We start from the raw sequence: 15,238 nt of genomic DNA, 5'->3' as shown, positions 1-15,238 counted from the left end.
GGTTATAACTGACTGTATTTAACTTGTAAATTGTAATAAAAAGAATGGCATTGATTCAGAAAAACAGGACAAGCTCTACCTGGTGCAGAAAGACTGGCCAATGTAAAACTGTACTACATTCTTTTTAAAGGAATTTGGCGATGCCATCTAATATGAACGCCCTTCTAATAGCATCTAGATACATCCCCAGTTTCCAGTAGTCTGAATATATTGTATTATGTTTTCCTTTCTCCTCCTTCAATACGCTATGTATTAATTTAGTATCAGCCTCTAATGCATTCAGCTGATTTATTAACACCTCTCTTTGTTGTACAGTTTCCAGCCTTTGACAATCCCCATATAATCCATCTGCATGTTCCCCTATTCTAAAAAGATGCTGACTCAATCCCTTATGTCCAATTCTCAATCTGTTCGTTATAGTTTCTTCCGCCCTGTTCAATTCCCCTCTAAATGTTTCCCTTCCTAAGCTAACCTTTGGCTGTATATCATAATAAAACCTTTTCCTTGGGATTGTGTTCCCGTTGATTTTGCCATAAGTCCATGACCTAGCATCCCAGAATGGTGGTGCCTGTGCTAATATGATGTCTCTGTCTCTTATTCATCGTTTAAGATATTCAAGCACCATATATGACATCTTTCCTGACTCCATGTGTCAATAGCATTCGGAGAACTCAAAGAATCAGTAAACAGAACAACTCCATTCCCCTAATCTGAACTTTAATGAACAGAACGGTTTAGAGTAGGTTTTATTTCAATCTTAAACTCAGGGCTGTATTAGAATAAAAAAATAAATCGCACATAAAAATGCATTTAACCTTGTTTCTTAAATATACCAGTTACACCTCAGAAAGATATTAAATGAAACAATATGCCTGTATTTATTTTACATTTTGAGATTTTCATTTTTCATCTAGATTGAAATTAGTTTTAAATATTTGGATTTTGAGTTGCGATTATAACATGCAATTTACGTTATTTGACACCAGTACGCGTTGAGTTTGTACAGCACGCAATACGGACTCGTTAATGCCGTATACACAATGCAGGATTCATCAACAGCCTTTTGCCCATAGATATGCTTTAGCCTTTCCGTAGAACGCTGTTTTACGTCATCAGAGCGAGACAGCAACCAAAGCGGCATGGAAGGAAAGAACTGACCTTCATTCCATTATATTCATTATAATTCTAACTGTATTCCATTATATTCATGATAATTCTAACTGTGTTCCATTATATTCATTATAATTCTAACTGTATTCCATTATATTCATGATAATTCTAACTGTGTTCCATTATATTCATTATAATTCTAACTGTATTTTCTGCATTACCTATAACGACACTTACTAGGCAGGTAAGAAATGTTGTTAACGTTGTTAACGCGGCATGCTTGATACATATATTATTGTAAATAGACTAAGTGTAGCTGTGTTTATTGTGATCCAATAGAAGTGACTGTTTTTTTTTTTCTTAAAGGTTCTGAAACCTTCATCATGTCTGTGAAGAGTGTGTCAGTCCATGCCAAATGGATCGTAGGAAAGGTTATTGGTACCAAAATGCAGAAAACTGCCAAAGTCAGAGTCACCAGGCTGGTTCTGGATCAATATCTTCTCAAGGTAATTGAAAGGATATATATATCTGGTGTAAACAGCATGTTATGTATATGCTCCAGTTTAGTTTCAATGATAGTAAATGGCACTGTACTATAGAGAAATCTATTTAAATAAAACATGTAAGACCTCTTGATATGACCTAAAACAACAGTATAGAGATTGAAAAATAGATTTCATTTTTAATATTGTCTGGTAGTGATTCTCATTGGGCAGCACAGGGATGGAAATGTAACCTATATTGTACAGTTTGATCCATCCCAGGTTTTACAATGAGTTTAATAACACATGTCTGCGCTTATTACTTATGCACTGGGGCTAATCAAGCTCGTATTAAAAGCTGGAATGGGTGAAACTGCTATGCAACTCATTGGACTCCCTGCAGCCTCACATTCTATGACCATGTTTTTTCCTTGCAGTATTACAATAAGAGGAAGACCTACTTTGCACACGACCCACTTGAGCAGTGCACTGTGGGAGATGTTGTTCTTTTAAAAGCTCTAGCAGAAAGGAGGTCAAAGCTCGTAACCCACGAACTGGCTGAAATTGTGTATAAAGTGGGAAACGTCATAGATCCTCTGACTGGGAAGCAGGTTGCTGGAAGCTTGTTCCGAGAAACTCTCACAGACTCGATGGAGAATCCTGCTGGATCTTTAACAGAGAAGCTACAGGAATTAAACATCTCAGCTGCTACAAGTGAAATCCTACAGAAACCCTCTGAAGTCTGAATTGCCTCTGAAACTTTTTTGTACTCTGTGTAAACTCAATATTTTCTGTATATTCTGTTTAATAAAAGTAAGTGTCATATTGCTGAGTCTTTTTTGTATACATACTATTAAATAAAACATGAACCACTGCAACTTTTTATTTCTATATTTTCAATGTTCAAGGGCTCTCAAACAGAATGATGGTTAATACAGATAGCATTTGCATAAGGAATACATTTTATTATGAAAGCAAAAATACTAATTCATGCACCTACTTCTATTGCAATGACAACTAACCATACCTTTCTGTGTTGCTGATACTGTACAGCAGACTCTATTACCCTGTGCATGCAACCTAAATGCAGTCATTAAAACCATGTGTTTTCACTTCATTCACAGTCATGCAGTAATTGTGCATCATTTTGGCATTGTGTATTAGTTGCATCTAGCCTTATATGCATTTTAGATTAAAATACCAAAAACTTGTTGTAAATTGGCTTTATTGGGAATTAGTAAGAATGAAGTCGGCAAGGTAAGCAAATGAACTAATATGTCACATGATCAGTTGTGCCGTGTGTAAGTCCTGGAGCAGTATGATGTTTGTAGGACATTTGTATGGTAGAGGCTAATTGTAACATTGGAAAGTGCACACATAACACTTTAAGGTAGTGAGCCATTTAAATTGACGAGAAATGTGCACAGCTTATGCAGAATAAATCTTACTGCATTAGAATTTACCGTGTCCAAAAAACTGCATTTATATTATTATTATTTTATTTCTTAGCAGACGACTCACAATTGTTACAATTATCCAGGGCGACTCACAATTGTTACAAGATATCACATTATTTCACATACAATTACCCATTTATACAGCTGGGTTTTTACTGGAGCAATCTAGGTAAAGTACCTTGCTCAAGGGTACAACAGCAGTATCCCCCACTGGGGATTGAACCCACAACCCTCCAGTCAAGAGTCCAGAGCCCTAACCACTACTCCACACTGCTGCCCTGCCCATATTGCTGCGTTGTGTGAATTTGTTTTAATATACACTGTACTGTATATATTTTTTTATCCATCGCAAGAGGGCGCAGTTAACATGGAAAAAGTCAGTATTATTAATAACTGCAAATCTGAAGATGACAGTACTGCCCCTGGCGGTTAATAACTTGAATTCCACATCTCTTTCGTTTTTCGAATCACGAACAGCACAGCTCCGCCGCCAAAGGAAGATGGCGAACCGAGTCCTTCACAGCCTCGGCAGTGGCCTAAATCAGGCCAGAACCAGGGTCCGAACACAAGGACTGGCTGTTTTCTCAAGCAGGTGAGATTGTGTTCCTATAAAGCATTGCAAATCTGCTGTTGTGCTTGTTTTTAAATGTTGCGGTTTATTTGTAAACCCGGATTATGTTTAGTACAGGCCGATTTGAGCAAGCATAACGTGCTCAAACCGTATTGTTTTATTGTTTACGTACAGAGTAGGGGGTTACGCTATTGCATTTGTATTTATATATATATATGTATTTATAGAAAAACAACCTTTCAACTCATGCATTTGATACAATGCATTTTTACAATTTTTTCGCTTCGCTTGACGGTATATTTCCAGTTTATATTTGGAAGTTTTTTGGTACCCCTAATTTCTGCATGGTGTGCTAGTCTGCAGCCAATTGCAGCTCAAGGTCAGTACCTCCCCGGTTTGTTTACAAAGCCAATGTCATAAAACAATACTCCTATATTTTATTGTATCTAGTTTCGTTGTTTTTTTCTGTTTTATTTCTTATGCAACAACGGATACCATATGATAAGAGTTGCTTGGCTTAGTTATACAATGTGTCTGACTAGGCTGTATTGTTGTTTACAATAAAAACTACTTTATTTGTCTTATAATATTTTTATATCAAATAATGAAGGACCCTTTTGATTAAATGTTTGACTGAGGTTTATTTAAAACTAAAGTGTTCATATACAGTAACAGTTTAATCCGTGCTAATTGCCATAATTTACCTTTATGCAGTCGTATTCTACTTATTTTCAGTATTACTTCAAAGTTGCATACAAAATATTGCTGCACACAAAAAAATAGTAACTGCATTATAGGGCCTCAGAAGTTCTTATTGCTGTGACCCGTCGCAGTGATTTGTATGACAATCCTTGACAAATGTGTTGACTATCTATTCAGGGGGCTGGCAGCATCCAACCACAGACATGGTGAGGACAGCTGGTTCAAGTCCCTGTTTGTGAGGAAGGTCGATCCAAGAAAGGACGCTCATTCTAATCTTATAGCCAAGAAGGAAACGAGCAACCTCTACAAAATTCAGTGTAAGTTCAGGAAAACCAGACAACTTAATGGGCATTGATTGGAGCTAATACTGTACAGCTATGATTTGTAACAAAAAAACAAAACAAAACATGTTTTGTCTTTGTAGTTCACAATGTAAAACCTGAGTGCCTGGGTGCCTACAATAAGATTTGGTAAGTTATTGCTTATATCTGAAGTAAGTATGCATGCATGTTTTATTTCCCCATACAGTAAAGAACTGCCACTGAATTTGGAGAGTGCATCTCACTTTCTCTCTGCTACTTTATTTATTTATTTACTTACTTACTTCTCCATTGAGAAAGTCACAGCTAACCAATAATTGGTACTAGTTGTGCTAGAATGGCTGGAAATGTGGGGTCAGTTTCCACACCATACAAAACCTTGGGCTGCTGCAACCTGGTAGTGTGTACAGAACTGTCTGCAGTGTCTTGCAAGTGCTTAGGTGTACTTAAATCACTGCTGAAATATTTGTGGATCAGGATCCAGGAGTTTGATGTTAAATAAGTCAGCACTCTAAACCAAACGAGTTCTGAAACCCAGGGCTGGCTACAGGGCCAGTGCAAGTTTCAAGCCCTGTTGCTGCAGTTGTATTTATTCCTTTCCTTGTTGCTGCAGTGAGGATGTCTTGCCATCAATCCATGCTGATAAGCATTACCCCTGTGAGCTGGTGGGAACCTGGAACACGTGGTACGGAGAGCAGGACCAGGCTGGTAAGCACAAACCCAGCCCCAGGATAAATAAACCAATGACTAATATCACTCCCCTTCTATAACCCTCTAATAGTTTGCATTTACTGGAAAATTGACCTGTAAAGAGTTTTAATTGCTAGTGCAGACCTGTCAGGCCAGGCATAATGGATTGGTGTTGGCAAGTTTTTTTGTTTTTTTTTCACTAGCCGCATACTCTAATGCATTGAAGTGTTTTATTTATTTATTGCATTTATTTTTAATCTTTAAAAGTCTGTATAAAACGGATTGTGTTCGATCGTGTTCAGTATCTTTTAAGCCTGTGTTACCCAAGCATTTTTGAAATGAGAAAAGCTGCTTTTATTTATGTAACTAGATTCTGTTTCTTTTTTTCCTGTCTGGCTTGTGGGACTGGATTTTAAAAATTAATAGAGAAGGGTGACTTAGCATTGTATCGTATGCCTGTAAACAAGAACCATGCTGTTTGATCTTTGGGTTATTTTAATTACTTTTTCTTTTCTTTTAGTTCATCTGTGGAGGTATGATGGAGGTTATCCTGCCCTTACTGAGGTCATGAGTAAACTTAGGCAAAATAAGGTAAACTCTCTCTCTCTCCTATCTATCTATCTATCTATCATTTTTTATATATATATATATATAGTACAAATATACAACTGTTTAGTCAAGGAACAGTTTAACACATACCCTCCATCGACCCACTTATCCATATACAACATGTTTATACTATGTGTTGCATAAAATATCCGTATCCTATAGATGGATTTTTTTTTCAGGAATTCATGGAATATCGGAACGAGAGAGGAAAGATGCTCTTGTCCCGTAAGAACCAGCTCCTGCTGGAGTTTAGTTTCTGGAATGAGCCTGTACCCCGGAAGGGCCCCAATATATATGAACTGAGAAGCTACCAGCTCAGAGTAAGTAAAGTCCCTTCAGCGCGCTCCACTGCACATCATGCAGTGTAACTCAAAGTGTTGCTGCCGTGTATTTGCTGTGTGTTGCTAACAAGCTTGCCAAACAGCAGTGGCAAACATGGCAGGAGTTGATTTTAACAATTGTAACTTTTGTGTTTTACTTTTATTTCAGCCTGGGACAATGATTGAGTGGGGTAATTACTGGTGAGTTTTTAAATATAATTCGTAATATAATGGTTACTTTGCTTAGCCGTGTGTTAATATTGGCGTTTATGGGAACAGTAACATATTACAATGTTCGCGATTAAAATGTTGCTGCTGGTATTTCAAGTTAAAGAAAAGTTTTATACACCCGAACACCTGATTCCCGGAGCGCACAGTGTTTAAATATAGGGAAAGTCTGCCCTTTTAAACCTAGTAAGGTGCTGGATGTGGGTTTAGTAAAACATTTCTTAAATATGTACATGTTTTAATATCTTTAACATTTAAACATAATTACCTCTTAACAGATTATTTTAAGAACGAGAAGGCTAACGGGCTGTTCCAAAGGATTCATGTTTTACTGAGAAGTATTATTGGGAAATAAATATCATTCTTTCAATATATATCTTTAATTTTTGTTAATTTGTTTTCTCGTTCCCCAATAACAACATATGGATGGTAAATATGTAATGTTAGTAGAATGCCAAGCTAACAATTTTGGGGATCTTTTACATCGAATAATAATGTTTTCTGGCACAATTTAAAAATGTTAGCATGAACAGATCATTTAGTTTTTGTGATCAGCTTGTATCATATACAGATTTGCCTGACACAAATTAATGAATTTTTAAATCGACGATTTCCTTAATTTTAAGCACATTAAAGCAGCATGAATCTTCAACCTGTGCCATGCAAGTGTTGTAAAATGAGCAGATGCACAAAGAATAACACGATCAAAATTACACACCGGGCCAGATTTACCGAGAATAATTCCTCAAAGTCTTCTAAATATAGTACTTAAGATATAGATGGAAATGGATGTTAGTTACTAATCCAAATCAATAAATCGTCATTGGCTAAACTGTATTTATTTTGGTCTCGTGTCTGATCTAAGAATGTGTCTCTCTGTAGGGCTCGGGCTATCGGATATCGTCAAGGAAACAGCGAAGCAGTAGGGGGCTTCTTTTCACAAATCGGACAACTCTACATGGTGCATCACCTATGGGGTATATACAGAAACTCACTGTACTTGTGAATGGCATACTTGTGGAAACACATTCTACTATTGGCTATTTTTTATTTAATGCCATGCAGTCTTTTAAAGCAGTTTGTTTGCTTGTATTTGTGGAGGATTTCTGTACAGTATTTCATCGTCTTGTTTTCGTGGTTTTCTTATTGAAGCGTACAAAGACCTGCAGTCACGGGAGGATACCAGGAATGCAGCCTGGCAACAGGAGGGCTGGGATGAGTGTGTGTATTACACAGGTAAGGGCAATGATATTAGTTACTTACTACACCCCAGCCTCCTTTCATAACCAGTTATAAGCAACAACAACCAAGATTATACTCAGGATCTTCTATTGCACATAAAAAGTGTTGTACGTTCTATGCGTGGGGATGACATCAGGGTAAGGTGCAATTGAATTTTGACAAGCCCCCTAATGATCATTGGTTGATTGATTACTCCATACAGGGTTTAGAATTGCAAATATAGAATTGCGTTTGTTATAAAATGGATAACATGTTTATTAATATATTTATGTATTTTTATTTAGTTCCTCTTATCCAACATATGGAATCCAGGATAATGATTCCTATGAAGAGTTCTCCACTCCAGTAGATGGCTCAAGAAATCCCTGCAAGAAACCGATGAAGTGATGTGTGCTTTCGATGGCATCTGAATTCAAACGGCCATGATCATCGGGAGATATTTTAACAAACTAACTGTCAGAACCCCCCCCATTTAAAAAAAAAAACATGAACAAAAACACAGCACATCTGTAACTTTAAAACACATTAGAATGGAACTCCTCCACACTCCATATTAGACATACACAGAGCATATCTTCAGACTGAATTTGTGGCAAAAGAATATAAAACACAACATTCCAGTTTAGAAGAATACTTTGGTTTCTATTAATCATCCAACCTTTTTAATCTGCCCTTCCTTTTCCCATGAACCCATACATGTCTACAGGGTAGTTAAGATAAGCTCCCTTGTGAAAGGCTGGCATACTGTATCTTCCAACGGTTAATAATACTTTTAAGTGGGTCAGGAGCTATCAACCATGACAAATAACTCATCGTTATTTGGTCAGATGGTTAACATATATAATGTTTCAGGTATCTCTACCACAAACTACTTCAGTTGAAAATAAATATATTAATGTTAAGTTAATCATTCATGCCTTAGCTGAGATTTAGCACTGAGAGCTATTGGTAGTGGTATTTATTGGAAAACGTGTGACATTTTACTGCATTCTCTGAAGATTTAATGCATGTCCAGTTCTTGTATAAGACAGGCTAATGACATTGTATGATTTTATCAGATTATCGTTTTTCGTAATGAAGGTGTACAGTTTTTAAGAGTTTATAGTTTAACTCCCTGTGTTGAAATCAAGTTTTTAATTGAAACTGTTCATTTATGTTTCTCTGTAATATGTCTATGATCAAGGCACAATACTGTATAATTTACAGAACATAAAGTTTATTTGCAGTGGTTGGGTAGGCCTTTTGTGCAAAGTGTCTTGGGTTCTGTACAGTGGTCCACAGCGAGAAACACCCTGAATACGATGCGTCATCTTTTTTGCAATAAGTGAAAAACAAAGTGTTCATTGTGTACTCTCTGTTTCTGTAATGCATGGGAGACAGTAAAGGCAACAACATTTCTTTCAACTGCTCAGCTTCAGGTGACAAACATCTTCCAGCCCCATTGTGCTCTGTTTGACATTCATTAGATGCAGGGTACTGATTGCAATGGCAAATACAGTAGCTGGACTTCCAGCTATCTCTGCCTTTCTCTGATTAGAGTCCTGACTGTGTTTTCTGATGGTTACAAAATCGCTTTGGCCTAATGTAAACCTGGAAATATGTGATGAGAGCTTTGGAAATGCGTCAGTGTTAGATGTAGTTGGTTTTGGGCCAAAGCTTTCTCTTGCTTTTCAATGCAACATGTTGTTGTCCTTTGTTGATAAAAGTAGTGTGAAAAAGTTTGCTCTGAATATTAAAGGTTTTTTTTTTTGGAAGTCTGGTCTTCTCAGACACATTGTATGTAAAGTTCCTTCTTAATACTGCAATTTAATTTGATTACACCCCAACAGAATGTGTGACTGATGGCAAAAAATGTAATTCGTTGGCATGGCTTCAGTTTTTTTTTTTTTTTTTTTTTCTGCGTTCCTGTTGTTTGTTGCAACAAGTTTAAATTGATTTAGGGTTAGGGCTGAAGATGTTTGAAGCTGAGCAGTTACAGACAAGTAATATCCAGGGGATTAAGTTAACTAAGGGTGTGTCAAATTGGAACAAGCAAACTTTTGCTTGTTCATACTTCTAAAGTAAAATGCAAGATTAAATAAACCAGAACCGTCATTTACAACATTGCTAATTCTAAGGTAAAAAATATAAATCTGAACCTGAACCTGAAAATTCTATAGGGACTACCGTTGCAAACAAAAAAAAGTGACACAATTTAGTAAAAACAATTAATAGTAACTTTAATTGCAATAGTGCTGTTTGTTTCTGTACCAAAATACTTTAGTGTTTACAGTCGTTAACTTTTTTCATACAAGTACGTTATTGTCAGTTTATACAGTAAGAGTGTGGTACCCAAGATCACACAGTAATATTAGATCAGGGGTTCTAAATCCACATCCCCAGGATGTATTTAAAAACACAAGCTTATATTTCTGTTTTTTCTATATGATACTGAGGACAAAGGAGTTGGCGCTTGGGTCATTCCAGCTCATGCGGAAGCAATTCTAGGGAGGTGTTTACTCTAGTTGTGGTTGATGATACAAAAACCACATCTGTATGGGGCAGCTTTTCATAGCCAGTGCTTTTAGATCTTCACAAATCACAAGCACTCAAAAACATAGAATACGATACTTCATGACAATGCAGCAATTTATGCAAGTGACCAAGTCATTTTGTTGAATAAGCAGCCTTTTTCTTCAATGCCATTGCCAAAAGGGCGGTCCCTGAAATGGACACTACAACTGCAAAGTCATTCTCAACCTCTAAATGCGTACATTGTTAAATGATGCCGGTTCTAAAAGTTATTTAAAACAGTAGTTATTTTTTTAGTTCTGGGTTGATCTACAACATTATAAAAAGGTTTCTCTGTTCTTCAGTCCTTAAATCTTTTCCAGTTCTTGTAGGAGCTCGTGAAAGCTTGAGACGTACCACGTGCAGTTTTCTTTTACTTGCGGCCTCGTAACATTCCCACCAAATCCAATGAAAGCATTCTGGAACAAGATTGAAATACAACGTTAAATAGAATTATAGGACTTGCAAACATTTGCAAAAATGGAATTCTCTCTTAGTATACATACAGCAGGAGGGCAGGCTTCCATGTCTGTAGCACCGTCTCCAATCATCACCACCTTTTTTAAGCCATACTTCTCCTTTAGCAGGCTGATCACCTTCCCTTTCCCACCAGATTCTGCTGTAAGCTGCGTCTCGTCAAACCCAGCATACTCTCCTGGGAGACGGAAGGGAAGAGTCATTTCTCAAAGTGCTCAGGGATGGAAATAAGACTCCTATTGCATAGCAGTTTCATCCATTTCAGGTTTTAATGCACGCTTGATTAATCCCAGTGTATAGGTAACAAGCACAGGTGTGTCTCATTAAACTCCTTGTAAAGTCATATTGCCATCTCTGGTGCTGGGGATCACTTTAGGACATTGGGATCTCGATCAGCAACACAGAGTATTTATCTTTTGTATATAAAAACAATGGATTCATTGAGAAGGACTGGAACTGCTTACTCATTGAATTTACAAAGTTAGGAGGGGTTATGCTATGCATATTAATAAACCGCATGATAATTTTAAAACTTCAGCATAGTTAAATATACTACATCTGTGATCAAAAGGAACTCTAGATTGGGTGAAGATTTAGTAGCATGCACCTGATTCAATTCCCTTGCCTGCTAAACTGCACTAACGAACTTACCATTGAAGTAAAACTTCAATCTGTTTGCAAAGACATGGCTCAGGGGGATATTGAGCTGTGTGGCAACGTGCTCCACAATACTGCGAAACCCCCCGGAGATCAGAAATATCTGCACATTGTGCTGCTGGAGACGCTCCACAAGCTCCCTATAGGAGGAAAATACAGGGAGCTCAGATCTGCTTTATTGATGAGGTGTTTTATATATTAACATAAGGCATATAAAACTGAACCATCCTTTAAAGAAATCCCCTTCTCTGTTGCTTTCTGGGCTATAACAGAGCTTGAAGATATCAGGTATATAAGTTCTTACTGCAACAGTTCACTCCTGTACAAACAGTTTCTCAGACTACCTTGGTTTCACACATGGCACATGAATTCCACATCTATTAAGTGTTTAGACAAACCAGGGCCTCCAATAAGGATCTTAGTATTACCCCATTCCCTTGTACTGCTACCAAACTAGAACCCTTTTTTCATAAAAGTTAGCAATGTGCTCAACAGCATTTTATATTTTCTTATATATTTTTTTTTAAAGAACAAGCTGCTATAAAGTCCCCTGCAGTTTCTAAGAAGTGAGAAAAGTGCTACAACATTTTGCTCCAACTTTTATGGCAGAAAAAGACCTGGTTACTTACTGTATGCCTTCTGTTAACTGAGGAGGGTGGTCCGTGATTAACTTGTTCACTTGTTCTCGAGACGGTCTTATTATTGCAAGGCGCTTCGTTAAAGCTGTTTTAAAAGTCATAGTGCCACCCATAGCTTTGCGAGTCCTGAAATGCAAATAATTACAGACAACTCACTCTCATTAACAATAAGCTTCATTCAACGCTGTCTCTTCTGAACCTTGCAGTAACACTATGATGCTGGTACAGCCTGTCGAAGAATGAGGAAATAAAAAGCACCATCTACAAGTTTTAGTCACCAATAAACTATTGCTACCGTAAGAGTTTTAGGAAGATGCCAAGTTTAATGTCTTGCAGATTTGAACATTGTGTCAGGAGTTATAGGTAATAAACCATGATATAAGTGTCTACTTATTTCTGTTAATTCATAACCTGTACAATCAACCCCTCAAACTAAGAAATCAAGATGCAGTTGAAGTGGTCTCTCAGAGCCTTGGGTAGCCTCGCTAATTTATTCAGTGCTTGATGCCATTAGACTGCTCAGCATTAAAGTTCAGCTAATCTTCTCCAGACAGTCGGATTCTGTAAAAACAAAAAGCGCACTTACAGAATTTACACAATGCCCAGGTTGTATCAGAAAAGAAGTTGGTGTGCTTACATATCTGTCACTGCGTCCCCAACTCCACAGAACTTTGCCAGTTCATCAATCCCTTCCTCTTTGATGACCGTGCTATCCACATCGAAACACACTGCATCAGCGGCACGGAATGTTGCCTTTGTCTCTAGGAGTGTCGTCATGGCGTTACAGGTAATTCTGCAATCACAAGAGCAAAAAGGGTCACAACAACATTTGCATGAAACCAGCTTTAATCATCACAGCTACGAATCACTCATTGAATCTGCAAAAAGCTCTTTACTGCTACTGAACTGTTGACAGCTGTTGGGAAGTTTTCTTTCAGAAGCTTGTTTGCAGAGGTTGATGCTTGAGCATCGGGATAACAAAAAAGAGCTGAAGTAAGTTGATGGGCACAATAGCACATAGATGCAACGTGGTAGCATGCACCAACAACCATCAACCACCGTACACATCCTTACTGCTGTACAAATCGAGTCAGCACAAACAGTCTTCATGGTCATGTAACTGTGCACGGCTTTTATTTCTAGATTTGAGACATTTCTCAGAACGAGAGGGTTTTAGTTACAGTATCTTTGTCAATGAAGAGGTTTTGCATTTACGGTTTCGTTTTTTATTTGATCGCCGATTCACAGAGCCCGCTGTACACAGGCTCCTCATCGTGACTGGTGGGACTACCTCATTAAAAGTCATTCGTTTCCAATTTGCTGCTTTAACGAATCCGAATCGTACGATCAACAGGCATCCATTGTTTCCAAAAAAAAAAAAAGAAAAGAAAGATTAAAAAAAAAACCTGCGACACAGGAATGTTACAAAACACCGGCCCCCCTCTCACTCATAACTGAAGTATATATATATATATATATATATATATATATATATATATATATATATATATATATATATATATATATAATGCAACATACCATTTTGTGTAAGACAAAATTAAATCTCGTTGACCTAAAAAACCTGCAGACCTGCTTTATCTGTACTTGCTATAATAAATGAGCATACACTTTGTAATCTGAATTTTCTTTTTCCTTATCCAACTAATCTGCAGTACTAGTTAAATCACGGGTACTGTTCTGGTCAGATCAAGTATGTATATGATTCACAGTCAAAGGAAAGGTTATGACTTTTTTTTTTAACTGGTCAGCTTCACAATAAAGTTGGTTTGAAAAGTCTAGGTGATATGGTTGTGAATATCAAATGGATATTAAAGTTCAAACCAACTTTACCACGGTACCAAATTAGAGTTCTCTCATCGGCAAATTCAGCATGCAGGACTAGGCAAAGTCTCCTTGGGTTCTCAGATCTCTCAAGCACAAGGCATGTGATGAACCGTGAGGCTGGTTATACATACAAGAAGATTGCATCATCCTTCAGAACTGCTTCTATTGAAGCATTTTTTTATTGACAATCCCCAAAGCCACACCTACCAACACCAAGCAACAACATATATATTTATAATATATATATTATTCTCTCTAAATAATTTACCATTTGTTTGGAACTTTTATTTAAAAAACACGGTGCCTAACAACATATTCACGAACACCAGTGTTTGGCAGCTAGTAAATAAAGTTTCTTGCAGCTGACTTACCTTGTTTGATTGCAAAATGTATTCGTTGTTAGGTCCGCAAACTTCTTTACGTTTCCTCTGAACGGATTTTTCAAAAATATTATATACTGTCATTAAGTATAATAAGGCCTTTTGTCCGTTTCTTGCAAGTTATATTGTTCATTCAAATGCAAAACAGATCTCTCCGTGTGCCGGTCTGCAGAATAACGATAAAGGGGAAGGACATGTTCAATACTGTAATGTCAGTACGCACCTTTGCTGCCTGACATTTGACGACAAAGTCAGCTGAGCAAATCATGACGTGAAACTGTTTTTAGGACCGCCCCCTTTTCAATCCTTGTGTTAACCGTTCTGCGCTCTCATTTCTCTGCTGTGTAGTTACAGTCTGGACACATTGGGGTTATCCTTTTTTAAAGTTTCGTGATAGTCGATATATTCTGTCCCCGAGTATAAATCGCCACATTCATGGATTCTGTACATCATGATAAACTGCAATAGAAAAATCGATCAAAAGACCATAGCCTTGATTTCTACTAATCTTATTACAGAGTTGATCACCAAATGGTCTGTTAACTTACTGTCTGTAATTGCTAAATATATTGGTTGCACCCGTGCCACACACATCTGTGTGGGTTGTTAGTGGGGCAGTAATAATCAACAACATTATACAATTGGCTTTGAAAAACAACAGGTGTATGAAGAGCACTGATGCTTTTTCATTCTTGGAAAATTAACTGTATACGTTGCATGTAACTGGATATTTTTTTTACTTAACTACTGTTTTAAGATTTGAACTGAAGTTTCCACGGTCTTACCACGACTGGTTTTGCTTAAATTCAATACCGCTGCAAATTCGTTTCTGTTGTCAGACTCCAACTAGAGCCGCCTCCATGGCGACTGAAGCCCAGCTCTGACGACTGACGCTGTGTAACACGCTGACGGTAAGTGACTTCTGCGTAACCAATCACACGCAGCACTAGAAGGCTCCAG

General features: G+C 37.4%; 3 protein-coding genes across 6 annotated transcripts; 2 read left to right on the top strand and 1 right to left on the bottom strand.

Annotated features, from left to right (window-relative positions):
- Positions 1-1,013: 1,013 nt before the first annotated feature.
- LOC117430200 (small ribosomal subunit protein uS17m-like) lies at positions 1,014-2,417 on the top strand. The gene is made up of 3 exons (XM_034050013.3): positions 1,014-1,354; positions 1,477-1,616; positions 2,030-2,417. Exons 2-3 carry the CDS (start codon positions 1,494-1,496, stop codon positions 2,336-2,338), a joined length of 432 nt encoding a protein of 143 aa, XP_033905904.1. The 5' UTR covers positions 1,014-1,354; positions 1,477-1,493; the 3' UTR covers positions 2,339-2,417.
- Positions 2,418-3,486: 1,069 nt separating this feature from the next.
- On the top strand, positions 3,487-8,959 carry LOC117430721 (protein NipSnap homolog 2-like). Its single transcript, XM_034051099.3, has 10 exons — positions 3,487-3,641; positions 4,500-4,639; positions 4,747-4,792; positions 5,256-5,350; positions 5,853-5,923; positions 6,121-6,261; positions 6,431-6,462; positions 7,372-7,466; positions 7,642-7,725; positions 8,016-8,959. Exons 1-10 carry the CDS (start codon positions 3,550-3,552, stop codon positions 8,078-8,080), a joined length of 861 nt encoding a protein of 286 aa, XP_033906990.2. The 5' UTR covers positions 3,487-3,549; the 3' UTR covers positions 8,081-8,959.
- Positions 8,960-9,924: 965 nt separating this feature from the next.
- Positions 9,925-15,190, bottom strand: LOC117429096 (phosphoserine phosphatase-like). 4 transcript variants are annotated; one of them, XM_034907226.2, is made up of 7 exons: positions 15,064-15,190; positions 14,270-14,444; positions 12,691-12,846; positions 12,045-12,179; positions 11,410-11,555; positions 10,788-10,936; positions 9,925-10,700 (listed from the first exon to the last, which is right to left on the bottom strand). In XM_034907226.2, exons 3-7 carry the CDS (start codon positions 12,828-12,830, stop codon positions 10,590-10,592), a joined length of 681 nt encoding a protein of 226 aa, XP_034763117.2. In that variant the 5' UTR covers positions 12,831-12,846; positions 14,270-14,444; positions 15,064-15,190; the 3' UTR covers positions 9,925-10,589. The 4 variants fall into 4 exon arrangements, with proteins under 4 accessions (XP_034763117.2, XP_058857026.1, XP_058857027.1 ...); XM_059001043.1 differs by having other exon boundaries at positions 14,270-14,737; positions 15,064-15,167; XM_059001044.1 differs by lacking the exon at positions 14,270-14,444 and having other exon boundaries at positions 15,064-15,170.
- Positions 15,191-15,238: the final 48 nt, after the last annotated feature.

The sequence above is a fragment of the Acipenser ruthenus genome, chromosome 26, assembly GCF_902713425.1.
Source record: "Acipenser ruthenus chromosome 26, fAciRut3.2 maternal haplotype, whole genome shotgun sequence".
NCBI lineage: Eukaryota > Metazoa > Chordata > Actinopteri > Acipenseriformes > Acipenseridae > Acipenser > Acipenser ruthenus.
Note: the sequence above shows the minus strand (reverse complement) of the source record. Positions and strands in the feature narration are given on the sequence as shown.